We start from the raw sequence: 26,550 nt of genomic DNA on the forward strand, positions 1-26,550 counted from the left end.
CCTCCCTCTGGAAACGCAAACAGGAGCCTCCGGGGCCTCTGGTCCCTCTGCCTCACCCGCCCCTTCCCCGGCCACACAGCCAGCTATAGCGCCCCAAATCCCTGCCCCCTGGGTCCCCGAGCCCCGGCACAGCCCCCCCCCTCCCGGGACCCCCTCACCCGCCCGCCTTTGGTGGCACTCCCTCTGCCTGGCCCTCTGCCCCCAGGGGGGTCCCGGGACCTCCACCCCCACCATCGTTAGGAAGCTGTGGACAGGAAGCCTGACCCCCTCATGGGGTGTTGACCCCGACGTGCTGAGGGGCGGGAACCATTGTGTCTCCGTGCGAGCAGAGGGCTGGGCCCCGAGGGGCCGAGTCACCAGCCAGGTCAGCCCGCTCCCACCCGGAGGACAGCAGGAGCGAGAGGTGCTGGGCAGTGCACCTCTGCGGGCTGACCTTACGCCCATGGGTGACCCTGTGTGACCAGTCCGGTCTCGCCCTCCTCCCTGGGAGTGCCGACCCCATCCAGTCTTGGGGCTCCGGGAGCCCCCAGCCCTCGGCTCTCCGGGCCCCAGTCAGGGTGAGTGGACAGGCTCGGGCCCTTCTGCAGAGACAGAGCCCAGGGAGGGAAGAGGGGCTCAGGGTGTCTCCAGGGGCCCACAGCTGGCCCCTCCTCCATACCCAAGCAGGAGTCCATATAGGGCCTTGGCCAGTGTGGCTCAGTGGTTGTGACGACCTATGAACCAGGAGTTCACGGTTCCATTCCCGGTCAGGGCACGTGCCGGCTTCCCCCATGGTCGTGGGCTCGGTCCCCAATGTGTGCTGTGCAGGAGGCAGCCCGTCGATGATTCTCTCATCACTGATGTTTCTCTCTCCCTCTCCCTTCCTCTCTGAAATCAACACCAGTAAAAACACATTTTCAAGAGTCCCTTGGGGAGTGGGGGGAGGGGGGTTGAAGAGTGGAGGGGGGTTGAGGGTGGCCCAGGCAGTGCACCCAGCTCGAAACTCAGCTGCTGAGCCTGTCCGGGCACCCAGTCCCTCCACAGGCCGGAGGGACAGAGGTCAGGGTGGGGCCTCCCGGAGTCCCTGGCCCTGCGCATCCTGGCTGCCCCCAGCCCCCGCCTCCCAGGCCCCCGCCCCGCCAGGTGGCCCCGCGGCACCGGTGTGACACCGCCCGGGAGGCCGGGCCCCGCAGTGTGTCCTGCGCTGAACGCCTGGCCCCGCACGGAGGAGACGCTGTCCTCCCCGCGGCCACCAGAGGGCGCGCGCCAGGCCGGGGCCGGACTCGCCGGCAGGTGCGCCCCCCCCCCGCCCCCTCCGCCCCGGAGGCGGCCCGCCGGGCGGGGCGCGGGGACCAGGCTCCCCTCGGGCAGCCGCACCCGCGCGGGAGGGGACCCCGCCGTGTCTGGGCCCCCAGGTCCGGCTCCGGGGCGGGTTCGCAGCGCCCAGGCCTGGCCGCGGCCGGGACGGGACGGGGGGGAGGGGGGCGGACGCCATGGTGACGTTCCGGGCGCCCGGCCGGCCGCGGGGGGGACCCCGCCGCGCGCTCCCCGCGTGCGCGCCGTCCGTCCGCCGTCCGTGCGCCCCGAGGCCCGCGCCACCCGCCTCCGGGGCGGCGGGGCGGGGCGGGGCGGGGCGGCCGGAGGTCAGGCGTCACGGGCGTCACGGCCCGCCCCGCCGGGCGGCGCCTCTTAACGGGGGCGGCGGCCCGGGCGGCGCTCCTGCCAGCCGGCCGCACGCCCGCCAGCCAGCGGCATGGCCGCGGCCCGCGCCTCCAACGACCGGCCCCCGGGCGCCGGCGGCCTGAAGCGCGCGCGGCAGCAGCAGGAGGCGGCGGGGGCCCGCGTGACGGTGGTGCTGGGCGCGCAGTGGGGGGACGAGGGCAAGGGCAAGGTGGTGGACCTGCTGGCCACGGACGCCGACATCGTCAGCCGCTGCCAGGTGCGCGGGCCCCCTCCCCGGGGCCCCCCACGGCCCCCCACGACCCAGGCTCCGCCGCCGGGCACCTCCCCAGCGCCGCCCCACCGCTCACACAGCCCCCCTCCCTGCGCGGGACCCCTCTTCCCCAGGGACCCCGCCTTCCCGCCACCCCCACCCCACCCCCATCCCCGCCGGCCAGAGCTATAAATACAAGTCCTGCTGAGTTGGGGACACCGGATCCTCAGAGGGGGGGTGCCCTCTCGGGGGGGAGAGGGGGGACCCCAGCTCCCGGGTGGTTTGAGGACACCCGGAGACACCCCATTCCTCATTCTGCCTGGGCCTGGGACTGGGCTGGCTGACCCCACACAGGGGTCTGGACCCGGAGGGGCTGGGTGTTGGGGAGCCCGGGGGCGGCCGGAAGGAGGGTGACCCTGGGCCAAGTGGAGGGCAGGCCGGGGAGAGCCTGAGGGAGGCCGGGCCGGAGGGAGGGAGGAGCCGGACTCCTGGCCTGGGTGCTCGCGGCTGGCAGTGCCACCGGAGGCCAGGGCAGCCTTTGCCCCGAGGGCCGGGGCGGGCCCCTGCTGGCTCCGGGGTGAGACGCGGGCGCTCCCGGCACTGCCCAGGCCAGGCCGGTGCCGGCGCGGCTGAGGCCCGCAGGTCGGGGCGCGGAGGGGCGCACACTGCTGCTGCCAGGGCCGGAGCCACCGCGGATGCTGTCCACAGGGGCAGGGGGCCTCTCCTGGGCACCCAGAGGCACCAGCTCCGCAGCAAGGCGCCCGCTCCGGGACGGGCTGCCCGGGCTGGGGGAGCCCCGCCTCCCTGAGCTCCGCCTGGACCGGGGAGCCTCAGCAGCGGGACCCCCTCTGCCACGCTGACCCTGGGCGCCCGGAGCTCCCGGGCCTGAAGTCCTCCTCTCTGTCCTAAGCCATGGGGAGCCCCATCCAGAGCCCCAGCCCCCAGGCCCTGCTGTGTGAGCCAGGGGGAGGGGGTGCCTGAGGGCTGCTCCCCGTCCTGCCCCAGCCCGGGCACCCCTCCAGGACACCCCTCCTCCTGCTTCTGCTCCAGGGACGCAGGCCGCCACCGGGCCCTCTCCCTCAGGAAGCACCTTTGCAGTTACGTGCACGCCCTCCTGATGCGTGGGCCCTCCCACCGGCTGCAGAGACGGCTCTGGAGCGGGCTGGGTCTGCAGGCCAAGCCATCAAGCCCCTCGTCCCCCACCCAGCCCCTCGCCTCCAAGTGCTCTGGACACAGCCACGGTCTCGCAGGTTCCCCCCTCTCCCCGCTGGGCCTTCCCTCGCCGCAGCTGCACCCACAGCTGCACCCCACAGCTGGGCCCCCACAGCTGGGCCCCCACAGCTGGGCCTCCACAGCTGGGCCCCCACAGCTGGGCCCCCACAGCTGCACCCACACCGGCACCCCACACTTGCACCCTATAGCTCAGTGTTTCCCAAACTTCTCTCATGAGGAGAATCACCTGGGGGAGTTGTTAAAATACAGATTCCTGAATCCCAACTAAGAAGTGCTAAACTAGAATTTTGGGGAACACACAGGTAAAATTGTATACTTACCTAGTGCTCTAAGTCTAAGTGCCAGTTAGAGCTCCACCAGGTGACTCTCATCAGGAGAGAAGTTTGGGAAACACTAGCTGAACCCTCAGCTGGGCGTGCTTTGCTCTCATCAGTCTTTGGCCCGTGGTCCTGTCTCGGGCTGGTACCTCCTGCTGTTTCCTTCCCTCCAGGACGTGTTTCCCGGTGGCCTCCCTTCCCCCTCAGGCCTGATGGCCTCTGACCACGGGGCCTCCCTTGTCCAGGCCTTGCTCCCAGGCCTGGCTGGGGCGGGGGAGGGGAAGGGGAGCAGCTCTTGGGTGGGAATGAATGAATGAATGAATGGAAGAATGGATGGATGGATGGGACCTGCCAGCGGGTCCCACACGAGAGAAGCCTTGCATAGGTGGGGGGCTCCTGACTTCCCCCGGACCCAGGGCCCCTGTCCCCCCCCCCCCCCCCAGCGCCACCCTGGTGGGTGCTGTTTGCGATCTTGTAAATCCCGGCGCTGCCCCAGTCTGGCAGGCTCCCTGCCAGGGCCACGGCCACAGCCACGCCGGCTGGCAGCTGCACAGACGGGGGAGCCCGTCCCTGCCCCGTTCTCACCTCGCTCCTCCCTCTGTCTTCGTTCTGCACAGGGGCCAGGCTGGGGGTGGACACAGGCTGCAGGGCTGGCTCTTGTCGGAGTGGGGGGTGCTGGGTGGGGGGCAGGGGCTGCATCCCAGGGGAGACAGGCCAGCCGGCGCCGCCCGGGGAGCCTGGGCCAATGGGCACTCTCTGGCCTGAGGTGCCGTCCCAGGATTGAGGAGACTGTGCGGGGTCAGGGAAGGAATGGGGGGGGGCAGCTGAGGGGGTGGGGAGGTGGGGAGCCTTCACGTCAATAGTGGGGTGCGCAGGGCCAGGGCAGACACGGGAGAGCAAGGCTGGGTAGGGACCCCCCCCCCCATGTGGAACATGGGGTGAGGAGAAGTGTGGCGAGGTGCCCCCAGCGGGGACATCAGGGCTGCATGAGCCTTGGGGTGCCGAGGAGGGTGCAGAGGCCACACAGGCGGGTAGATGCGGGGCTGGGGGGGGAGCCCGGGGTGTGTGGCATGGCCCAGGGTCACCCATGGCTGCTCCCTGGGGACAGGCTGTGCCCGTGGCTGTGCCCGTGGCTGTGCCCGTGGCTGGATGCCTCAGCCCGGCAAAGGTCAGGCTGGCCAGGTTTCTGAGAGGCCGGCTGGCCGGGGCCCCGGTCTGGCCCCCAGGTCTGAGGGTGAGGTGGCCCCTTTTCTTAGATCCCTGACGCCGGAGGCAGCTGGGTCCAGCAGGGACTGTGAGCGGCAGGGATGGGGGCGGGGCCTGAGGCCGGGCTGACTGCCCATCCCGGGATGGGCTGGGGGTGGGGGCAGGCTCCGGAGCGCTGCGGGGCGGCGGGAAGTCCCGGGCGGGGCCCCCTGGGCCGCCCAGGTCCCAGGACGGTCCGGCCCGCGAGCTGGGACAGGAAGACGGAGAGCAGCTGGACGCGAGGGCCGGCGCCGGTGGCCAGGCTGGGGCCGCCCTCCCCACTGGCCGCCCTCCGAGCCAGCAGCCTCGGCCCCTCCCTGGGCGGGCGATGCCCCTGCAGCCCGGCCTGGAGGCCGGTTCCGAGCCCGTGTTCACCCCGGGAAAGGGGCGGTGCTCAGAGGGGGCGGTCCCGTGAGCACTGGGCACCGGGCAGAGAGGGGGCGGCTGCCCTGGCCCTGCTGCCAGCTCCCTTCTCTGGGGACCTCAGTCTCCCCATCGGTCCTGGGGACCACGCCCTCCCCCGGGCTGCCCCTCCCCCGGGCTGCCCCTCCCCCGGGCTGCCCCTCCCCCGGGCTGCCCCTCCCGTGGCTGCCCCTCCCCCTGGGATGCCCCTCCCCCCGGGGTGCCCCTCCCCGGGGCTGTCCCTCCCCTGGGATGCCTCTCCCCCGCGATGCCCCTCCCCCACGATGCCCCTCCCTCGGGTGCCCCTCCCCCGGGTGTCCCTCCCCCGGGGTGCCCCTCCCCCAGGGTGCCCCTCCCCTGGGCTGACCCTTTCCCGGGCTGTCTCTCCCCCAGGCTGCCCCTCCCCCTGGGATGCCCCTCCCCCGGGATGCCCCTCCCCCCGCGATGCCCCTCCCCCACGATGCCCCTCCCTTGGGTGCCCCTCCCCCCAGGATTCCCCTCCCCTAGGCTGACCCTCCCCCCAGGATGCCCCTCACCCAGATGCCCCTCCCCCCGGAATGCCCCTCCCCCCGGGGTGCCTCTCCCCTGGGATGCCCCTCCCCCACGATGCCCCTCCCCCACGATGCCCCTCCCTCGGGTGCCCCTCCCCCGGGGTGCCCCTCCCCCTGGGTGCCCCTCCTCCGGGATGCCCCTCCCCCGGGATGCCCCTCCCCCTGGGATGCCCCTCCCCCGGGTGCCCCTCCCCCAGATGCCCCCCCAGGATGCCCCTCCCCCTGGGATGCCCCTCCTCCGGATGCCCCTCCCCCGGATGCCCCTCTGGGGGCAGAGACGGCTGTGGGTGTGGCCTCGTGTGCAGAGAGGCCCCTGAGGGATGGCTGCCCCTGTGCGGAGACAGGGCAGAACCAGAACGCACCCCTGGAAGGTAGAGGGACCCCACCTCCCGGACCTGTCAGTCAGGCATGGGCCGGTCTGAACAGGAACAGCACCCAGGCCCCCTCCTGGCACCTGCGTCTCCCTCCCCTGGTCCCCTAGAGCACATGTGTCAAACACAAGGCCCGCGGGCCAAATCCGTCCCGCCAGGCCTTGCAATGTGGCCCGCACCGAGCTGTCATCACTGCACTCCACTGCGTTTCCATCACAATGACAGTTTATGACTGTTCAGTAAACCATTCGGCCCTCGATTTAGGCTGGATTTTAGATTTTGGCCCCTTTTCTGATTGAGTTCGACACCCCTACCCTAGAGGCTCGCCCAGTCCCCTCCAGCAAGGCTCCACCGGAGCCCCAAGGCCTGGCGCCCTGTCCCCTCTCATTCGGACCCTCCTCGGTCCCGGCCCGGCCCCCCCTTTCTCCTCCCCCCCTGCCCATGCACCGGGGCCCAGGAGGCAGCCGCGGGCCTCGGGGCTGAGCTGTGGGACGGGCAGGGCCCAGGGTGCACACCTGGACAGCTTTCTGACCTGGGCTGGGTGCAGGGAAAGTCCCACCTCGGGGCGGCCGGGCCTCCACACCGGGGCCGGCGGGCGGCGTGGGGGCGGCCATGAGCGATGCCCGGCGCCCGGACCCCTGCTGACGGGCTCTGGCGGGCGGAGGGCCAGGGCTCCGCTGCTTCACCGTGGTTCGGGGATTGTCTCCCGTCGCCCCTCGCAGCCCCCGTGCTGGAGGAAGGCGGGTGGCCCCACGCTGCGGGGCCCTGTGGGGGGATTGGGGATGCGGGGGCCTCACGGTCTCAGCCGTGACCCGCGGTCAGATGGCGTGTGGAGCGGGCCCACGGTAAGCCTGTCTTGGGGAGATGGAGGCAGGAAGGGGGGCAGCTGGGCTCAGGGCCCTGGGGATGGAGTGGACACAGGGACCGGTCAGGGGCTGGGCACCAGCGGGCAGGTGCCCCTCCCTGGGCTCTGCTCATCCCTGGGGGACCCAGGAGGGAGGGCAGCCGGGAGAGGCCCCACCCAGACCCTGGGGACCCCAGGGCCCTCCAGTGGCAGGACATGGGGCTGCGGCCGGGACGCCCCAGGACGTGACCTTCCCTGCCAGCCCGCCCAGGTCAGCAAGACTCCCAGAAAGAAGGGGCCCCTGGCTGCACCCCCACAACAGGCGGGCCTCCAAACTGCCTGTGCTCCTCATTCTTAGTGGCAGGTGTGGACCTCGGGGTACCGGTCCCCTCCCCCCACCCCTTCGGGCCGTGCCTCATCAGAGGGCCTCACCCCATGGGACACCGGGGCCCTGAGAGAGTGTGGGTGCTGCACCCGCCTCCTTGGGGGAGCAGGCTGCCAACCCGGCCCACCTCAGACACGCAGAGCCCAGGCCCGAGGCCGGGTGTGGGGGCACCGACCCCGGGGCAGGCGGTGTGAGGCGGTCTGAGGGGGGACAGGTGGTGTAAGGCGGTCTGAGGGGGGCCAGACCGGTGTGAGGCGGTCTGAGGGGGGGCAGGCGGTGTGAGGCAGTCTGAGGGGGGGCAGGCGGTGTGAGGCGGTCTGAGGGGGGGGCAGGCGGTGTGAGGCGGTCTGAGGGGGGGCAGGCGGTGTGAGGCGGTCTGAGGGGGGGGGCAGGCGGTGTGAGGCGGTCTGAGGGGGGGCAGGCGGTGTGAGGCGGTCTGAGGGGGGACAGGCGGTGTGAGGCGGTCTGAGGGGGGGGCAGGCGGTGTGAGGGCGGTCTGAGGGGGGGGCAGCCGGTGTGAGGCGGTCTGAGGGGGGGGACAGGCGGTGTGAGGCGGTCTGAGGGGGGGGTCAGGCCGGTGTGAGGCGGTCTGAGGGGGGGGTCAGGCCGGTGTGAGGCGGTCTGAGGGGGGGGGAAGGCGGTGTGAGGCGGTCTGAGGGGGGGGCAGGCGGTGTGAGGCGGTCTGAGGGGGGGGCGGTGTGAGGCGGTCTGAGGGGGGGGTCAGGCTGTTGTGATGCGGTCTGAGGGGGGGGAAGGCGGTGTGAGGCGGTCTGAGGGGGGGAAGGCGGTGTGATGCGGTCTGAGGGGGGGGCAGGCGGTGTGAGGCGGCCTGGGGGGGGGGGCGGTGTGAGGCGGTCTGAGGGGGGACAGGCGGTGTGATGCGGTCTGAGGGGGTGGCAGGCGGTGTGAGGCGGTCTGAGGGGGGGACAGGCGGTGTGAGGGCGGTTTGAGGGGGGGTGGCGGTGTGAGGCGGTCTGAGGGGGGGCAGGCGGTGTGAGGCGGTCTGAGGGGGGGGCGGTGTGAGGCGGTCTGAGGGGGGGTCAGGCTGTTGTGATGCGGTCTGAGGGGGGACAGGCGGTGTGAGGCGGTCTGAGGGGGGGGGTCAGGCTGTTGTGATGCGGTCTGAGGGGGGGGAAGGCGGTGTGAGGCGGTCTGAGGGTGGGGCAGGCCGGTGTGAGGCGGTTGAGGGGGCGAAGGCGGTGTGAGGCGGTCTGAGGGGGGGGGGGTCAGGCTGTTGTGATGCGGTCTGAGGGGGGGAAGGCGGTGTGAGGCGGTCTGAGGGGGGGGCAGCCGGTGTGAGGCGGTCTGCGGGGGGGGACAGGCGGTGTGAGGCGGTCTGAGGGGGGGACAGGCGGTGTGAGGCGGTCTGAGGGGGGACAGGCGGTGTGAGGCGGTCTGAGGGGGGGGACAGGCGGTGTGAGGCGGTCTGAGGGGAGGACAGGCGGTGTGAGGCGGTCTGAGGGGGGGGCAGCCGGTGTGAGGGCGGTCTGAGGGGGGGGACAGGCGGTTGTGAGGCGGTCTGAGGGGGGGACAGGCGGGTGTTGTGAGGGCGGTCTGAGGGGGGGGACAGGGCGGTGTGAGGCGGTCTGAGGGGGGGTCAGGCCGGTGTGAGGCGGTCTGAGGGGGGGGGGAAGGCGGTGTGAGGCGGTCTGAGGGGGGGGGCAGGCGTGTGAGGCGGTCTGAGGGGGGGGCAGCCGGTGTGAGGCGGTCTGGAGGGGGGGGACAGGCGGTGTGAGGCGGTCTGAGGGGGGGACAGGGCGGTGTGAGGCGGTCTGAGGGGGGAGACAGGCGGTGTGAGGCGGTCTGATAGGGGGGTGTCAGGCCGGTGTGAGGCGGTCTGAGGAGGGGGGGGGAAGGCGGTGTGAGGCGTTCTGAGGGGGGGGGCAGCCGGTGTGAGGCGGTCTGAGGGGGGGGAACAGGCGGTGTGAGGGGGCTGTCTGAGAGAGGGGGGGGGAAATGCGGTGTGAGGGCAAGGTCTGGGGGGGGGAAGGGGTGTGAGGCGGTCTGAGGGGGGGGCAGCCGGTGTGAGGCGGTCTGAGGGGGGGGGACAGGCGGTGGTGGAGGGCGGTCTGAGGGGGGGGACAGGCGGTGTGAGGCGGTCTGAGGGGGAGAAGGCGGTGTGAGGCGGTCTGAGGGGGGGGACAGGCGGTGTGAGGCGGTCTGAGGGGAGGACAGGCGGTGGAGGCGGTCTGAGGGGGGGACAGGCGGTGGTGAGGCGGTCTGAGGGGGGGGACAGGCGGTGGTGAGGCGGTCTGAGGGGGGGGACAGGCGGTGTGAGGCGGTCTGAGGGGGGGACAGGCGGTGTGAGGCGGTCTGAGGGGGGGGCAGGCGGTGTGAGGCGGTCCTGAGGGGGGGGTCAGGCGGTGTGAGGCGGTCTGAGGGGGGGGAAGGCGGTGTGAGGCGGTCTGAGGGGGGGGCAAGGCGGTGTGAGGCGGTCTGAGGGGGGGGCAGCCGGTGGGAGGTGAGGCGGTCTGAGGGGGGGGACAGGCGGTGTGAGGCGGTCTGAGGGGGGGACAGGCGGTGTTGAGGCGGTCTGAGGGGGGGGACAGGCGGTGTGAGGCGGTCTGAGGGGGGGTCAGGCCGTTGTGAGGCGGTCTGAGGGGGGGGGGGAAGGCGGTGTGAGGCGGTCTGAGGGGGGGGAAGGCGGTGTGAGGCGGTCTTGAGGGGGGGGGGTCAGGCTGTTGTGATGCAGTCTGAGGGGGGGGAAGGCGGTGTGAGGCGGTCTGAGGGGGGTCAGGCCGGTGTGAGGCGGTCTGAGGGGGGGAAGGCGGTGGTGATGCGGTCTGAGGGGGTGGCAGGCGGTGTGAGGCGGTCTGAGGGGGGGACAGGCGGTGTGAGGCGGTCTGAGGGGGGGGCGGTGTGAGGCGGTCTGAGGGGGGACAGGCGGTGTGATGCGGTCGGAGGGGGTGGCAGGCGGTGTGAGGCGGTCTGAGGGGGGGACAGGCGGTGTGAGGCGGTCTGAGGGGGGGGCGGTGTGAGGCGGTCTGAGGGGGGACAGGCGGTGTGATGCGGTCTGAGGGGTGGCAGGCGGTGTGAGGCGGTTTGAGGGGGGGTGGCGGTGTGAGGCGGTCTGAGGGGGGGCAGGCGGTGTGAGGCGGTCTGAGGGGCGGGCGGTGTGAGGCGGTCTGAGGGGGGGTCAGGCTTTTGTGATGCGGTCTGAGGGGGGACAGGCGGTGTGAGGCGGTCTGAGGGGGGGGTCAGGCTGTTGTGATGCGGTCTGAGGGGGGGGAATGCGGTGTGAGGCGGTTGAGGGGGCGAAGGCGGTGTGAGGCGGTCTGAGGGGGGGGGTCAGGCTGTTGTGATGCGGTCTGAATGGGGGGGAAGGCGGTGTGAGGCGGTCTGAGGGGGGGGGGGTCAGGCCGGGTGTGAGGCGGTCTGAATGGGGGGGAAGGCGGGTGTGAGGCGGTCTGAGGGGGGGACAGGCGGTGTGAGGCGGTCTGAGGGGGGACAGGCGGTGTGAGGCGGTCTGAGGGGGGGAGCGGTGGTGAGCGGTCTGAGGGGGGGGAAGGCGGTGTGAGGCGGTCTGAGGGGGGGGGCAGTGTGAGGCGGTCTGAGGGGGGGTCAGGCTGTTGTGATGCGGTGTGAGGGGGGAAGGCGGTGTGAGGCGGTCTGAGGGGGGAGCAGGCCGGTGTGAGGCGGTCTGAGGGGGGGACAGGCGGTGTGAGGCGGTCTGAGGGGGGACAGGCGGGTGTGAGGCGGTCTGAGGGGGGGACAGGCGGTGTGAGGCGGTCTGAGGGGGACAGGCGGTGTGAGGCGGTCTGAGGGGGGGACAGGCGGTGTGAGGCGGTCTGAGGGGGGACAGGCGGTGTGAGGCGGTCTGAGGGGGGACAGGCGGTGTGAGGCGGTCTGAGGGGGGACAGGCGGTGTGAGGCGGTCTGAGGGGGGACAGGGCGGTGTGAGGCGGTCCTGAGGGGGGGACAGGGCGGTGTGAGGCGGTCTGAGGGGGGGGACAGGCGGTGTAAGGCGGTCTGAGGGGGGACAGGCGGTGTGAGGCGGTCTGAGGGGGGGACAGGCGGTGTGAGGCGGTCTGATGTGGGACAGGCGGTGTGAGGCGGTCTGAGGGGGGACAGGCGGTTGTGGAGGCGGTCTGAGGGGGGGGCAGAGGCCGGTTTGAGGCGGTCTGAGGGGGGGGAGCAGGCCGGTGTGAGGCGGTCTGAGGGGGGACAGGCGGTGTGAGGCGGTCTGAGGGGGGGACAGGCGGTGTGAGGCGGTCTGAGGGGGACAGGCGGTGTGAGGCGGTCTGAGGGGGGGGGGCAGTGTGAGGCGGTCTGAGGGGGGGACAGGCGGTGTGAGGCGGTCTGAGGGGGGACAGGCGGTGTGAGGCGGTCTGAGGGGGGGGGGTCAGGCCGGTGTGAGGCGGTCTGAGGGGCTGGACAGGCGGTGTGAGGCGGTCTGAGGGGGGGGGCAGGCGGTGTGAGGGCGGTCTGAGGGGGGGGACAGGCGGTGTGAGGCGGTCTGAGGGGGGACAGGCGGTGTGAGGCGGTCTGAGGGGGGACAGGCGGTGTGAGGCGGTCTGAGGGGGGGACAGGCGGTGTGAGGCGGTCTGAGGGGGGGACAGGCGGTGTGAGGCGGTCTGAGGGGGGACAGGCGGTGTGAGGCGGTCTGAGGGGGGACAGGCGGTGTGAGGCGATCTGAGGGGGGGGACAGGCGGTGTGAGGCAGTCTGAGGGGGGACAGGCGGTGTGAGGCGGTCTGAGGGGGGAACAGGCGGTGTGAGGCGGTCTGAGGGGGGAGCAGGCCGGTGTGAGGCGGTCTGAGGGGGGGGACAGGCCGGTGTGAAGCGGTCTGAGGGGGTCTGAGGGGGGGGAAGGCGGTGTGAGGGCGGTCTGAGGGGGGGGCAGGCCGGTGTGAGGCGGTTGAGGGGGGGAAGGCGGTGTGAGGCGGTCTGAGGGGGGGGGGCGGTGTGAGGTGGTCTGAGGGGGTCTGAGGGGGGGGAAGGCGGTGTGAGGCGGTCTGAGGGGGGGGCAGGCGGTGTGAGGCGGTCTGAGGGGGGACAGGCAGTGTGAGGCGGTCTGAGGGGGGGCAGGTGGTGTGAGGCGGTCTGAGGGGGGGGGGGTCCGGCCGGTGTGAGGCGGTCCGAGCTTGGGCCGGGCGCTTAGCGGGTCTCCGTCCCCAGGGGGGCAACAACGCGGGCCACACGGTGGTGGTGGACGGCCAGGAGTACGACTTCCACCTGCTGCCCAGCGGCATCATCAACACCAAGGCCGTGTCCTTCATCGGTGAGTGCCCGCCGCCCGCCCGGGCTCCTCAGCCGGTGACAGGGGCTGGGTTGGCCGTCCCTGCACATCCCGCTCAGCGAGGCCCTGCCCCGCCCCAGGGGCCCAGCCCGGAGTCTGACCTGGGAGCCTGCCTGCAGCCTGAGGCGGGGGGATTGGCCAGGACTCGGCCAGCCTGGCCGAGGGACGAGGTGCCGGATCCCTGAGCTCCCCCTGCCCAGGTGCTGAGCAAGCCCATGTGCACGCATGGGCGAGTGTGCTGTGTGTGTGCTCGCCGCTGGTGGAGCATGCCCGCTCAGCTGTGTGTGCATGTGTGAGCATGTGTGTATATGTAGGCATGTATGTAAGCATGTATGTGCATGTGTGCATGTGTGTTCGTATGCGTGTGACTGTGTATATGTGTGTGAGAGCACATGTGTGTGAGTGTGTGTGTGAGAACACGTGTGTTTGAGTGTGTGTGAGTGTGTGGATGTGTGTGAGAGCACATGTGTGTTTGAGTGTGTGTGAGTGCCTTGAGTGTGTGCGTGTGCGTGAGCATGTGTGCACAGGCCTGGCTTCCTGCTGTGGGGAGCGGAGCCCGTGTGAAGGCTGAGCTGAGCCTGGCCGGGCGGGAGGTCTGTGCTGCCAGCGCCCTCCTCGCTCCCCCTGCAATTTCCTCCCAGCCCCTGCCCGCCCTGCAGGCCCTGCCCTTTTAGTGCCCCCAGACAGCCACCTCCAGGCCCGTGGCTCTCCCCGCCCTTGGTCTCTCCCCCTCCCTCTCTCCCTCCCCGCCCCCGCCCCGCCGGCTGCTCTGCGGGGCAGGCTCTCTGAGCTCCCAGTACTTTTCCTTCTGGCTCTTCCTGTGACTCATCTGCTCCCACCCTCCCGGTCAGGAAGGGGGAGCAGCCGGCTGTGCCCAGGGATGGCACGGGGCGGCCCTGGAAGGAAGCGGGAGGGGGTGGGGGTGGGGCCATGAGCAGGGGGCGGAGCAGGAGTAGACCCAGGCACAGCGGACACCCCAGTCTGCCCCCTCACCCCCCCTGCAGGAGGCCTCTCAGCACCAGCCTTCCCCCCTCAACCCCCCTGCAGGAGGCCTCTCAGCACCAGCCTGCCCCCTCACCCCGCCCCTGCAGGAGGCCGCTCAGCACCAGCCTGCCCCCTCCCCCCCCCCTGCAGGAGGCCTCTCAGCACCAGCCTGCCCCCCTCAACCCCCCTGCAGGAGGCCTCTCAGCACCAGCCTGCCCCCTCACCCCGCCCCTGCAGGAGGCCTCTCAGCACCAGCCTGCCCCCCCCCCCCCGCCCCTGCAGGAGGCCTCTCAGCACCAGCCTGCCCCCTCACCCCGCCCCTGCAGGAGGCCTCTCAGCACCAGCCTGCCCCCTCACCCCGCCCCTGCAGGAGGCCTCTCAGCACCAGCCTGCCCCCTCACCCCGCCCCTGCAGGAGGCCTCTCAGCACCAGCCTGCCCCCTCACCCCGCCCCTGCAGGAGGCCTCTCAGCACCAGCCTGCCCCCTCACCCCGCCCCTGCAGGAGGCCTCTCAGCACCAGCCTGCCCCCTCACCCCGCCCCTGCAGGAGGCCTCTCAGCACCAGCCTGCCCCCTCACCCCGCCCCTGCAGGAGGCCTCTCAGCACCAGCCTGCCCCCTCACCCCCGCCCCTGCAGGAAGCCCGGCCAAGGAGGCGCCCTGGAGGGTGAGGCGCCTTGCTGAGCCCAGGCTGCAGGGTCCGGGAGGGGCAGCTGTCGGTCAGCGTGTGCCCGACTCACACTCAGCCGGGCCCAGGCACAGGGTCAGACTGTGCCCTCTGCTTGCGACACTCCCCAGCCGGCCACCTGGCCCCCTCAGGACGCCTGGCATTTAGTGACCTTTAGTGCTTGGTGTGGCTGCCGAGTGTCTGAGTCACTCCCCCCTGCACTAGCACCATCTCCTCGCTGAGCCCCCGCTGCCGAGCCGGGGGAGGGGCGCCCCGAGACGGTGGCCTGGCCAAGGGCCTGGGGTCCTGGAGGAAGGGGCCAGGACCCCACGGGACCCTGGGAACCAGAACTGGGGCCCGGACGGGGCCGCCTGCCGGTGCTGGGCTCCGTGTGCCAGCCGACCCTGAGGGTCCAGGCCCCAGTTCTGGTTCCCAGGCCGTTAGACATTAAATGGCCCCGGGGCTTCTCCAGGATCATGTGTGTGCCGTGGTGTGCACCCAGTGTCACCCCAGTCATGACACTTGTCACCCCAGAAGTTCCTATGCCATCAGCTGCGCCCCCCCCAACACACACACACACACACACAGCCCAGCCCCACCATACTGCTCTCTCTGCACATGCTTCAGGCTGGCCTTGCTTTGATTTGTTTGTGGTTTGTTTGTTTAAATATATTTTTATTGATTTTAGAGAGAAAGGGAAAGGGATAGAGAGATACAAACATCAGTGATGAGAGAGAATCGTTGATCGGCTGCCTCCTGCACACCTCCTACTAGGGATCAAGACCGCAACCCGGGCCTGTGCCCTTGGCCAGAATCGAGCCTGGGACTCTTCAGTGCACAGGCCAACACTATCCACTGAGTCGAACCGTGACCTCCTGGTCCACAGGGCCCCGCGGCCGGGCGGGCTTGCCGTGTTTACGTGTAAAATACAGACATGCGTGCACAGGCCAGAGGCGGGAAGTCCGCCCGCAGTGCTGTGCAGCCTCCCACTGTTGTCCCAGGACTTCCCCCCCATCTCCCCCGACGGAGCTTCTGTACCATTAAACCCTACCCAGCCCCGGGCCCACCGTGGCTGTCTGTCCCCGTGGGTCTGACTCCTCCAGGGGCCTGTGTGATGAGTCCCGCAGCGCAGGGTCTGCGCTGGCTGTGTCCCTCACGCGGTGTCCGAGCGGTCCATCTGCGTTGTGGCAGGTGACAGGCATCTGTCCTCTTCAGTCTGAGTGGCGTTCCACGGCATTGATGGGCCACGTCAGGGTGTCCACGCCTGCCATGGACTCTGCACTGGGTCCACGTCTCAGCGGCTGTGACTTGCCCCTGGAACGTGGCCATGCCAATTTCTTTCTCTCTTTTTCAAAAAATACATTTGTATTAGAGGCGCAGTGCACGAAATCCATGCACTTGGGAGGGGGGGGTCCCTCAGCCTGGCTTCAGGCCTCTCACAGTCTGAGGGCCCTCAGGGGATGTCTGACTGACGGCTTAGGACATGATCAGCAAACTCCTTAGTCAGCAGAGCCAAATATCAATAGTACAACGAGTGAAATTTCTTTGGAGAGCCAAATTTTTAAACTTCTTCTAACGCTACTTCTTCAAAATAGACTCGCCCAGACCGTGGTGTTTGGTGGAAGAGCCACACTCCAGGGGCCAAAGAGCCGCATGTGGCTCTCGAGCCACAGTTTGCTGACCATGGGCTCAGGCCATCAGTCAGACATCCTTGACACTGCTGCAGAGCAGGAGAGGCTCCCACCACACTGCTGTGCGCCCCAGCCGTGAGACCTGCTTTTGGCTGAGCGCTCCGACTGACCACCAGGGGGCAGCTCCTGCATTGAGTGTCTACCCCCTGATGGTCAGTGTGTGTCATAGTCATTCCAGCTTTCGGTCAATTTACATACTAGCCTTTAATTATACACTGAGGGGTCAGATTATGATGATCTCTGAACACATAATAAACTGTATATCCTATATAATAAAAGGTTAATATGCAAATTGTCCCCTCGACCAGGAGTTCAACCAGCAGGCTGGCCGGCCAACCACCCATGTTTCCTCTCCCTGGCCAGACTGGCCGGACTCCACACATACATGAATTCATGCACCAGGCCTCTAATGTGTGTGTGTGTGTGTGTGTGTGTGTATATATACACACACACACACACACACACACTGAGTGGCCAGATTATTATGCGTTCAGAGATCATCATAATCTGGCCACTCAGTGTATAGAGTTGATTTCAGAGAATTGGGGAGAGAGAAAGAGAAACATCAATGATGACAGACTCATGATCGGCTGCCTCCTACAGGCCCCCTGCTGGGGATCGAACCCACAACCTGGGCCTGTGCTTGTACCCTGACCGGGAATCAGCCTCCTGGTTCATAGTCCGACTGTCAGTCCCGGAGCCGCCGGCCAGGCGGCAGTGCTGCTGTCCGCTGCTGGAGCCCCGATCTGGCGTCCGCTCAGCCTCCTGTCCGTGTGTTGCAGGCAACGGCGTGGTTGTCCACCTGCCGGGCTTGTTCGAAGAAGCAGAAAAGAACGAGAAGAAAGGTGAGTCCGGTCCCGCAGGGTCCCGGCGGCCGCGCCGGCTGGCGCCCTGGGGGTTTTCTCCGGTGACCGGCCTCTCCTTCGGGGAGAGCTGTGGTTCCCGGGGCCCCTCGGGGCAGGGGGCCGGCGGGCAGTGAGGGTGGCCAGGACAGCCCCCTGAGGCCCCAGAGGGGCGGGAAGGAGGCAGAGCGAGGCCTCCAGCTGCAGTTTGGGCCTCAGGTCAGGGAGGTGCAGCTCAGACTCAGGGAGCCCGGCCTGGGAACGGGAGAAGAGGTGCCAGCAGGGAGGCCTGCGGGGAGATGGGTGCTGGCAGCTGTGGAGGGCGCCCCTGGTGTGCGGGTCTGGTACCCCCACAGGCGGAGAGGCCACAAGGGGAGGGCCTGTCATTTGCCCAGCACTGGGGACGATCTGGTGGCTCTGGCGGAGGGGGTGTGCCCAGAGCCGCCCCTCAGCCCCTCTGCGCCCGCCCGCCCGCCCACAGGCCTCAGGGACTGGGAGAAGAGGCTCATCATCTCCGACCGCGCCCACCTCGGTGAGTGACCTCCCCTGCCCGCCGCCTTCCCTGCGCCCAGCGGCCGGGCTCAGCGCTCCAGCCACACCAGCCCGCCCATGTGCCCCTTCACATCAGCCCACCCATGTGCCCCTTCACACCAGATGCCCCACGTGCACCTTCACACCAGCCACCCCACGTGCCCCTTCACACCAGCCCACCCCACGTGCCCCTTCACACCAGCCCGCCCCACGTGCCCCTTCACACCAGCCCGCCCCACGTGCCCCTTCACACCAGACGCCCATGTGCCCCTTCACACCAGCCCGCCCCACGTGCCCCTTCACACCAGCCCACCCATGTGCCCCTTCACACCAGATGCCCCACGTGCACCTTCACACCAGCCCGCCCCACGTGCCCCTTCACACCAGACGTCCCACGTGCCCCTTCACACCAGACGCCCCACGTGCCCCTTCACACCAGCCCGCCCATGTGCCCCTTCACACCAGCCCGCCCCACGTGCCCCTTCACACCAGACGCCCCACGTGCCCCTTCACACCAGCCCGCCCATGTGCCCCTTCACACCAGACGCCCCATGTGCCCCTTCACACCAGACGCCCATGTGCCCCTTCACACCAGATGCCCCACGTGCACCTTCACACCAGCCCGTCCCATGTGTCCCTTCACACCAGCCACCCATGTTCCCATTTACACCAGCCGCCCCACGTGTCCCTTCACACCAGCCACCCCATGTTCCCCTTCACACCAGCCGCCCATGTTCCCCTTCACACCAGCCGCCCCATGTGCCCCTTCACACCAGCCGCCCCATGTGCCCCTTCACACCAGCCCGTCCCATGTGTCCCTTCACACCAGACCGCCCCATGTGCCCCTTCACATTGGATGTCCACTTTCCCATGGAGGCCGGCGCTGTGGGGGGCAGTGGGGAGGCAGTGGGGCCTGTGGGGAGCAGCGGAGGCTGTGGGGGCAGGGGGCCTGTGGGCAGTGGGTGTGGCTCTGACCCTGGTCTATCTCTCTCGGTGCCGCCCGCAGTGTTTGACTTCCACCAGGCGGTGGACGGGCTGCAGGAGGTGCAGCGGCAGGCCCAGGAGGGGAAGAAGTGAGTGCAGCCTGCGGGGCTGGGCCATGGCTGGGCCTGGGCGTGCTGTGGGCAGCATGATGGGGGGCACCTGGACCCAGAGCCCCCGGGGAGCAGCCCTCGGTTTGCCCGGCCGCCCCAGGCGTGCACCTGCCGTCCGTTCGCCATGTCACCGGGACGCCCGTGGCCCTGACCGCACACAGGGGCCACGCCCACCCCGGGCAGGGGAGGTGCCCTCCACAGACCTGTCAGCAGGGGGCGGGACTGGTCCTCACGTTCGCACGCATGGGAACACACACTGGGGCACACATACTGACATGGCGTACACACGCACAGGAGCCAGTGCACACACAGCGTGACAGAGGCGGCAGGCTGAGCCAGGACAGAGGCGGCGGGCTGAGCCAGGGCTAGGGCAGGGGTGGGGAGGAAACAGATGGGGTGGGGTGCTGGACGGGGTGCAGGTGGACTCGGCTGCCACTGACCAGCCCAGCCCTGAGCGTCTGCAGGAGGAGTCCAGTGGCTCCTCCTCCGGGAGGCCCTGCCCTGGCATCGGGCGGCAAAGGGCGGGTGGGGTCTGGGTGCGGGACCCGTTCCAGGGGCTCCGCGCTCACCCCCCTCCCCCGCCCCAGCATTGGCACCACCCGCAAGGGCATCGGCCCCGCCTACTCGTCCAAGGCGGCCCGCACGGGCCTGCGCATCTGCGACCTGCTGGCCGACTTCGATGAGTTCTCCGCCAGGTACGGCCGCCCCGGCGGGGTGGGGCCGCTGGGGGCTGGGGACCCCGCAGGCCCGGGACCCGCCGCTGTCCCTCTGCAGGTTCAAGAACCTGGCCCACCAGCACCAGTCCATGTTCCCCTCGCTGGAGATCGACGTGGACGGCCAGCTCAAGAAGCTCAAGGTAGGGGAGGACTCCCTCGGGGGTGCACCCGCTCCGGGCTGAGCATGGGCGGCGGGCCCTCTTGGGGCCACAGGCTCTGGTGGCGGCCGGGCTCACCAGGCCTGGACCACGTCCGCTCCGGGGACCTGCCCGGAACGTGCTGGGCTGGAGGTGGTGCTGTCCCAGCCAGGCAGCAGTGCAGTGGCCCTCCTGCTCAGCACAGAGCCCTTCTGGAAGTTTCCGGCTGGGATCCCTCCTCCCGCCGTGTCTGGGCCGTGAATGAGGACAGAGCAGGGTCGTGTAGGGACACAGTCGGCTGGGTCAGAGCCACCCAGGGCCTCCCTGGAGCTCCATTACGCCAGCCCAACCCCACCTGGAGGGCCTGGGGAGCAGGCTCCAGCGGATGAAGTGGGGGACGCATCCCCCTCCACCCCAGGGTCACCGAGGAGGCGCTGAGTCTGGCAGACGCTCTGGGGGGCAGGCTTGGGGCCAGGCCCCGCTGGGTGGGAGATGTCTGGGTGAGCCGGGCGGTCGGGAGAGCTGGGGGTGGGGGCTGCCCCGGCCCCACAGCCGCCCGCCCCCCACAGGGCTTTGCGGAGAGGATCCGGCCCATGGTCCGTGACGGTGTGCACTTCATGTACGAGGCGCTGCACGGCCCCCCCAAGAAGATCCTGGTGGAGGGCGCCAACGCCGCCCTGCTGGACATCGACTTCGGTGCGGCCGGCGGCCCCAGCGCCTGCTCTGTCCTCTGTCCTGCCTGCGGGGACGGGGTGTGGCCTTCATCCCTGCCTCCGAGCTGATCGCATCCTCCTTCTAACTTAGCGGAGAGGGGAGGCGGCTGAGAGGAGAGGCCCGGGGCCCCGAGATGATGGGGTGGGATGGTTAGAGCCGCACCGCCTGCACCTCCCTCCCCCGCCCCCGGACACACAGCACTGGGGCACCTGCTGCACAGCCACATTCCCCTCCTGCCCCCCAGACCCTGTGGGGGCCACTCCCCCAGGACGATTCCTGAGGCCCCTGAGGGCTGTGCTGGGGGAGGGGGTGACTGGGGGGGTCTTACCCACCATGTCTTCTGCCTGAGGGCCCCAGGCTGGGTGATCTGGGGGGGGGGGGTGGCAGGCTGGGTGATCTGGGGGAAGACCCAGGCTGGGGTGATCTGGGGGAGGGGCCCTGGCTGGGGTGATCTGGGGGAGGGCCCCAGGCTGGGGTGATCTGGGGAGGGCCCCAGGCTGGGGTGATCTGGGGGAGGGCCCCAGGCTGGGGTGATCTGGGGGAGGGGCCCTGGCTGGGGTGATCTGGGGGAGGGGCCCTGGCTGGGGTGATCTGGGGGAGGGGCCCTGGCTGGGGTGATCTGGGGGAGGGGCCCTGGCTGGGGTGATCTGGGGGGGGCCCGGGCTGGGGTGATCTGGGGAGGGCCCCAGGCTGGGGTGATCTGGGGGAGGGCCCGGGCTGGGGTGATGTGGGGGGACCCGGGCTGGGGTGATCTGGGAGGCCTGACCGTGTGTGTCTCGCAGGGACCTACCCCTTCGTGACATCCTCCAACTGCACGGTGGGCGGCGTGTGCACGGGGCTGGGCATCCCGCCCCAGAACGTGGGCGACGTGTATGGCGTGGTGAAGGCCTACACCACACGCGTGGGCATCGGCGCCTTCCCCACGGAGCAGATCAACGTGAGTCCCAGCGCAGGCGACGGGAGGGAGGCCGTGCCCTGGGCGTGCACGTGTATGAGGCTGTGGGCCTGGCAGTGTGGCCCCTCGTGGCCTGGTGCTGAGGATGTGCGGTGCACACGCACCTGCTTTCGGGGGCGCCGCAGGCAGGCGAATGGGCAGGGCCCCTTGGCTCAGAGAGTGGTCCTCAGGCCCCCAGCTGCCTGGCCTGGTGTCTGGGGGCCTGAGGACAGGAGGTCCTGTTCTGAGCTGGTGTGTGCGGTGGGGGGTGCCAGGTCTGGAAGAATCTGGCAGTGTGGCCGGGCCTGGCCTCGGCAGAGCCCTCTGGCCGCTGTCTGCAGGGCCGAGCCTCAGCAGGGCACGGGGTCCAGGAGCAGGGAGTCCGTGGGGGGCAGCCGCCAGCGTTTCCCCAGCGGCGCCAGGCTCCGTGCTCCCCAGGAGATCGGCGACCTGCTGCAGAACCGCGGGCACGAGTGGGGCGTGACCACCGGCAGGAAGAGGCGCTGCGGCTGGCTGGACCTGGTGATCCTGCGCTACGCCCACATGGTCAACGGCTTCACCGCGTGAGCGCCTCACCGTCCCCGTGGGCCGTCCACCGGGCCGACCGACTCCCACACACCCCGGCCCGGACCCCCCGGCCCGGCCCCCCCGGGCCCCACACCCCCGGCCCCAGACCCCCCGGCCCGGACCCCCCGGCCCCGGACGCCCAGACCCCCGGCCCCGGACCCCCCGGCCCGGACCCCCCCGGCCCGGACCCCCGGGCCCCACACCCCCAGCCCCGGACCCTCCGGGCCCGGACCCCCCGGCCCCGGACCCCCCGGCCCGGACCCCCCGGGCCCCAGACCCCCGGCCCCGGCCCCCCCAGGTCCCAGACCCCCCGGCCCGGACCCCCCGGCCCTGAACCCCCCGGCCCCGGACCCCCCGGCCCGGACCCCCCGGGCCCCACACCCCCGGCCCCGGACGCCCAGACCCCCGGCCCTGGATGCCGAGACCCCCGGCCCGGACCCCCCGGCCCCGGACGCCCAGACCCCCGGCCCCGGACCCCCCGGCCCAGACCCCCCAGGCCCCAGACCCCAGGCCCCGGACCCCCCGGGCCCCAGACCCCCGGCCCCGGACCCCCCGGCCCGGCCCCCCCGGCCCCGGCCCCCCCGGCCCCGGCCCCCAGGCCCCGGACCCCCGGCCCCGGACCCCCCGGCCCGGACCCCCCGGCCCCGGACGCCCAGACCCCCGGCCCCGGACCCCACGGGCCCCAGACCCCCGGCCCCGGACGCCCAGACCCCCGGCCCCGGACGCCCAGACCCCCCGGCCCCGGACGCCCAGACCCCACGGGAAACCCCGGACGCCCAGACCCCACGGCCCCGGACGCCCAGACCCCCGGCCCTGACGGCCCCGGGCACGGGGCTCACAGCCTCCACTGTGTCCCCGCCCTGACAGGCTGGCCCTGACCAAGCTGGACATCTTGGACGCCCTGGACGAGATCAAGGTCGGCATCTCCTACAAGCTGAATGGGAAGAGGATCCCCTACTTCCCAGGTACGCGGGGAGGGGCTTCCCGCCCTGGGCAGCGGCACTGACGCCGCAGACGGTGGGCCCCGGGGCCTGGCGAGAAGGGAAGGGCTCGCCCCCCCCCCTCCCCTCCCCGCCCCCCCCCCCCCCCCCCGCCAGCGCAGAAGCAGCGTGTGCCTGAGCCCTCGGGGGCTGCAGGTGTGTCCGAGGGACCGGTGGGGGCAGGTGGGAGGACTGGGACAACCCCAGGCCCCTGGGTGCCAAAGCCCAGCTCCGGTTAGCAGCTGTGACTCTAAACTCCAGGAACAGCAGGATGGAATGTGACCTGGGAAAGCCTGACTCGCTGTGGAAGGCCTGGCTGGGCTCCCCCAGCCCCCGAAAAGCACGGTTTCCTCGCGTCACGCGTCCCAGCCGGGTTCTGACTCTCACTCGGGCCCAGGGCACCAGCGGCTCCGCCCTGCTGGCCACGGGGCGCCTCCCTCCCTGTCTGTGTGGACCCACAGCGACTCCAGGGCCCTGTCTCACCCTACGGAGCCTGGCCTCTGAGCGGGCGCAGAGTGCGGTGTGGCCGGCCTGTGCCAGCGTCTTCCATCAGTAACGGTGGCTGGCACCTCTGAGCCCAGGGCCCCGTCTGTGGGGCCCTGCTGGGGAGAGGCGGGCTGAGCTCCTCCAGGAGGTCTTAGCACGCTAAAATCTCAGAGCCACCTCAGCGGCTGAGCGTCAGCCTGTGACCCAGGAGGTCAGGGTTCGATGCCCGGTCAGCGCACAGGCCTGTGTTTCAGGCTCGGTCCCCAGTGGGGGGCGTGCAGGAGGCGGCCGATCCCTGCTTCTCTCTTGTCATTGGTGTTTTCACCACTCTCCCTCTCCCCTTCTCTCTGACATCAACAAGAACATGTGTTTTTGTTTTGTTTTTTAATTTTTTTCTAAAAAAAATATATTCTATTGATTTTTTTACAGAGAGGAAGGGAGAGGGATAGAGACTCAGAAACATCGATGAGAGCCGGGACCGGTTTGGCTCAATGGATAGAGCGTCGGCTTGGGGACTGAAGGGCCCCGGGTTCGATTCCGGTCAAGGGCATGTACCTTGGTTGCGGGCATATCCCCAGTGGGGGGTGTGCAAGAGGCAGCTGATCGATTACTCTCTCTCATTGATGTTTCTGGCTCTCTCTCTCTCTCTCCCTTCCTCTCTGTACAAAAAATCAATAAAATATATTAAAAAAAAAAAAGAAAAAAAAGAAAAGAAACATCGATGAGAGAGAAACATCGATCAGCTGCCTCCTGCACACCTCCCACTGTGGATGTGCCTGCAACCAAGGTACATGCCCTTGACCGAAATTGAACCTGGGACTCTTCAGTCTGCAGGCCGACGCTCTATCCACTGAGCCAAACCAATCAGGGCGATGTTTTCTTAAAATAAAGTCTCAGAGCCACCGAGCCACCAGCTGGGCGCCCGCTAGAATTTCCAAGCGGCGTCTGTGGCCTCCTTAGCTGAGTGGGCCGGGGTCGTCCAGCAGAGCCACGGCGAATCCACGTGCAGGCGGAGGGGGCCGTTTGAAAGGGGTACAGCCAGTGTCCCAGAACCCCTCCCGTACCCTGAGGAAGCCAAGTGGGGCGACTGGACACTGAGCCCCCAGGGACACAGGCACCGGGCCAGGGGTCCCAGCTTCCCAGCCTCTGCCCGCAGCAGAGTGAGGTCTGAGGGGCCTGGCACCCTGTGTGTGTCCCCAGCGAACCAGGAGATGCTGCAGAAGGTGGAGGTGGAGTATGAGACGCTGCCCGGCTGGAAGGCGGACACCACAGGCGCCAGGAAGTGGGAGGACCTGCCCCCGCAGGCCCAGAACTACGTGCGGTTTGTGGAGAACCACGTGGGCGTGGCAGGTGGGTGCCCTGTGCCTGGCGCCCAGCACACTCCCCGCCCCTCCCCGGTGCCCAGCCTGAACGACCTTCCCCTTTCAGTGAAATGGGTTGGAGTCGGCAAGTCCCGGGACTCGATCATCCAGCTGTTTTAGCCGGTGACAGCGGCCACAGCGTGTCCTAAGCCCCCGGAGGCAGCAGCAGGGCCGTGACGTAAGAAACAGGAGCAGACTGGGCGGCTTCCTCTCCTCCTGACGCTGTGGGCAGCGCTGACCCTCTCACACGTCGGGACGCTGGCCGCACGCACCGCCCGACCCTCCTGTTCACGATGAGCCTAGGTGCTCGGGGCACATGGACTTGGGTGGCTCCTTCCTGTCATGTGCTGTGTGTCGGTTGCAGCAGGTCAGCAATAAACATCCGGGAGCCATTGAGCGGGTGTGGTCACGCTTGCTCCGTTCTCACTTTGTCTTTTATGATTTTTGAAAGCGTATATTTTTACTGATTTCAGAGAGGAAGGGAGAGAAACATCCATGATGAGAAAGAATCATGGATTGGCTGCTTCCTGCATGCCCCCCACTGGGGACCGAGCCTGCGAACGAAGCCTGTGCCCTGACTACAGAATCAAATCATGACCTCCTGGGTCATAAGTCAATTCTCAGCCACGGAGCCACGCCTGCCGGGCTGACTTTGTCATTTTGTTTTGACTTTTATATATATACTAGAGGCCTGTTGCACAAAGATTTGTGCGATAGGCCTTCCTTGCCCTGGCTGCAAAGACCCAGGCATTCCCTTTTGGCTCCGCCCAGAGCCTTCAGTCTTTTCCAATCCAGCGGGAGAGCTGCTCCTGTAGCTCCCTCCACCACCCACCATCCCCCTCATAGCAGGTGTCCCACCCTGCCTGGCCACTCCCTTTCTGTGCATGCAAATTAACCCGGCAGCTTTGTTTGGTTAATTTGCATACCCACTCCTGATTGGGTATGCATTATGGAGGTATGGTCAATTTGCATATTTCTCTTTTGTTAGTGTGTATATTTTTTTATTGATTTCAGAGAGGAAGGGAGAGGGAGAAAAATAGAAACATCCATGAAGAGAGAGGATCATGGATCGACTGCTTCCTGTGTCCCCCCACTGGGGATCGAGCCCACAACCCAGGCATGTGCCCCTTGTTTTGACTTTTATTATATTTTTATTTTATTTTTTAAAATATATTTTATTGATTTTTCACAGAGAGGAAGAGAGAGAGATAGAGAGCTAGAAACATCGATGAGAGAGCAACATTGATCAGCTGCCTCTTGCACACCCCCTACTGGGGATGTGCCCACAACCAAGGTACATGCCCTTGACCAGAATTGAACCTGGGACCTTTCAGTCTGCAGGTCGACGCTCTATCCACTGAGCCAAACCGGTTTCGGCTGTTTTGACTTTTAAACACTAGATGTCATCAGCCATGCTTTGCAGTTACTGGTCTGGGTAACACACGTGTTTGATGTCACCAAGCCGAATGGTTTATTTGCTTAGACCAGCCGGTGTAAGAGGGACCATGGCAGTAAATGTGTTTTCCAAACATTCAAGGGTTTTGCTCTGGAGCCCAAGCCCCTCCCCTACCCCCTCCACTGGGTGATGGACCCACTCAGCCCGCCCGTGTGTCCGTGGGTGCTGCCTGGCCCTGTGGGTCTCGGCGGGTGAACCGAGCGCTGGTCACGGGCTGTCCCACACACAGCCCCGTTATTTATTTACTTATGTTTTAAAATGTCTTTTATTGCCTTCAGAGAGGAAGGGAGGGAGGAAGAGAGAGAGAGAAGCACCTAGGATGAGAGAATCATGGGCCGGCTGCCTGCGCACGCCCTGCATTGGGGATGGAGCCTGCAGCCCGGGCGCATGCCCTGACGGGGAATCTAGGGGTGACCTCCCGGTCCAGAGTGGACGCTCAGCCGCCGATGTTCCGTATCGGGGTGCTGAGGGTCCTGGTGACGATCATAGGCTCTCTCTGCCCGGGCACCAGCAGCCTGGCCCGGGGGTCTGAGCGGATGCTCCCAGTTCATACGTGGTCAGGACACACAGCAGTGGGTAAGGACACAATTCTGTTGGGCGGGCGGTGCTGTTCCCAGCACCTGGGAGAGCTGCGCTTTTCTTAAATGCTCACCCCCCCCCCCCCCCCCCCGCCTTCCGCTGGGCACTGGTCCCCGGAAGTCTCCCACGGGAATGCGCAGAGCACCCTCACCACCCCCTACACCGGGCCGCCCAGGGTCCTCCTCAGGCAGCCACGCCGCGGCCCAGCCACACTGACGGCCCTGGCGTGGACACCCCGGCGGACGTGGCGTCACGTGTGAGGTGCACTCCCACCCAGGCGGCAGCCCTCGTCACCGGAAGTGCATGACGGAGGAGCCG

General features: G+C 68.7%; 2 protein-coding genes across 2 annotated transcripts in view; one reads left to right on the forward strand and one right to left on the reverse strand.

Moving 5' to 3' along the window:
• Positions 1-1,683: 1,683 nt before the first annotated feature.
• Positions 1,684-24,609, forward strand: ADSS1 (adenylosuccinate synthase 1). The gene is made up of 13 exons (XM_036430313.2): positions 1,684-1,918; positions 12,376-12,478; positions 16,618-16,680; positions 17,159-17,209; positions 18,215-18,281; positions 18,890-18,997; positions 19,077-19,158; positions 19,725-19,851; positions 20,652-20,806; positions 21,242-21,366; positions 22,238-22,335; positions 24,037-24,186; positions 24,265-24,609. Exons 1-13 carry the CDS (start codon positions 1,733-1,735, stop codon positions 24,315-24,317), a joined length of 1,368 nt encoding a protein of 455 aa, XP_036286206.1. The 5' UTR covers positions 1,684-1,732; the 3' UTR covers positions 24,318-24,609.
• Positions 22,820-26,550, reverse strand: part of AKT1 (AKT serine/threonine kinase 1) — a 31,769-nt gene continuing 28,038 nt past the window's right edge. Inside the window, exon 12 of the mRNA XM_045578847.1 lies at positions 22,820-22,972. Coding sequence (XP_045434803.1) covers positions 22,835-22,972 — 138 coding nt within the window. The 3' untranslated portion in view covers positions 22,820-22,834. The remainder of the gene's footprint in view (positions 22,973-26,550) is intronic.

Source organism: Pipistrellus kuhlii, unplaced genomic scaffold (assembly GCF_014108245.1).
Source record: "Pipistrellus kuhlii isolate mPipKuh1 unplaced genomic scaffold, mPipKuh1.p scaffold_m20_p_107, whole genome shotgun sequence".
Lineage (NCBI taxonomy): Eukaryota > Metazoa > Chordata > Mammalia > Chiroptera > Vespertilionidae > Pipistrellus > Pipistrellus kuhlii.

What these genes read in the sequence shown, in the direction of transcription:
- ADSS1 (XM_036430313.2), top strand. Translation starts at nt 1,733, where the DNA reads ATGGCCGCGGCCCGCGCCTCCAACGACCGGCCCCCGGGCGCCGGCGGC. An exon ending in AGAAAAGAACGAGAAGAAAG is followed by an intron (nt 16,681 to 17,158) that starts GTGAGTCCGGTC and finishes GCCCGCCCACAG; the next exon opens with GCCTCAGGGACTGGGAGAAG. An exon ending in GAACCACGTGGGCGTGGCAG is followed by an intron (nt 24,187 to 24,264) that starts GTGGGTGCCCTG and finishes TTCCCCTTTCAG; the next exon opens with TGAAATGGGTTGGAGTCGGC.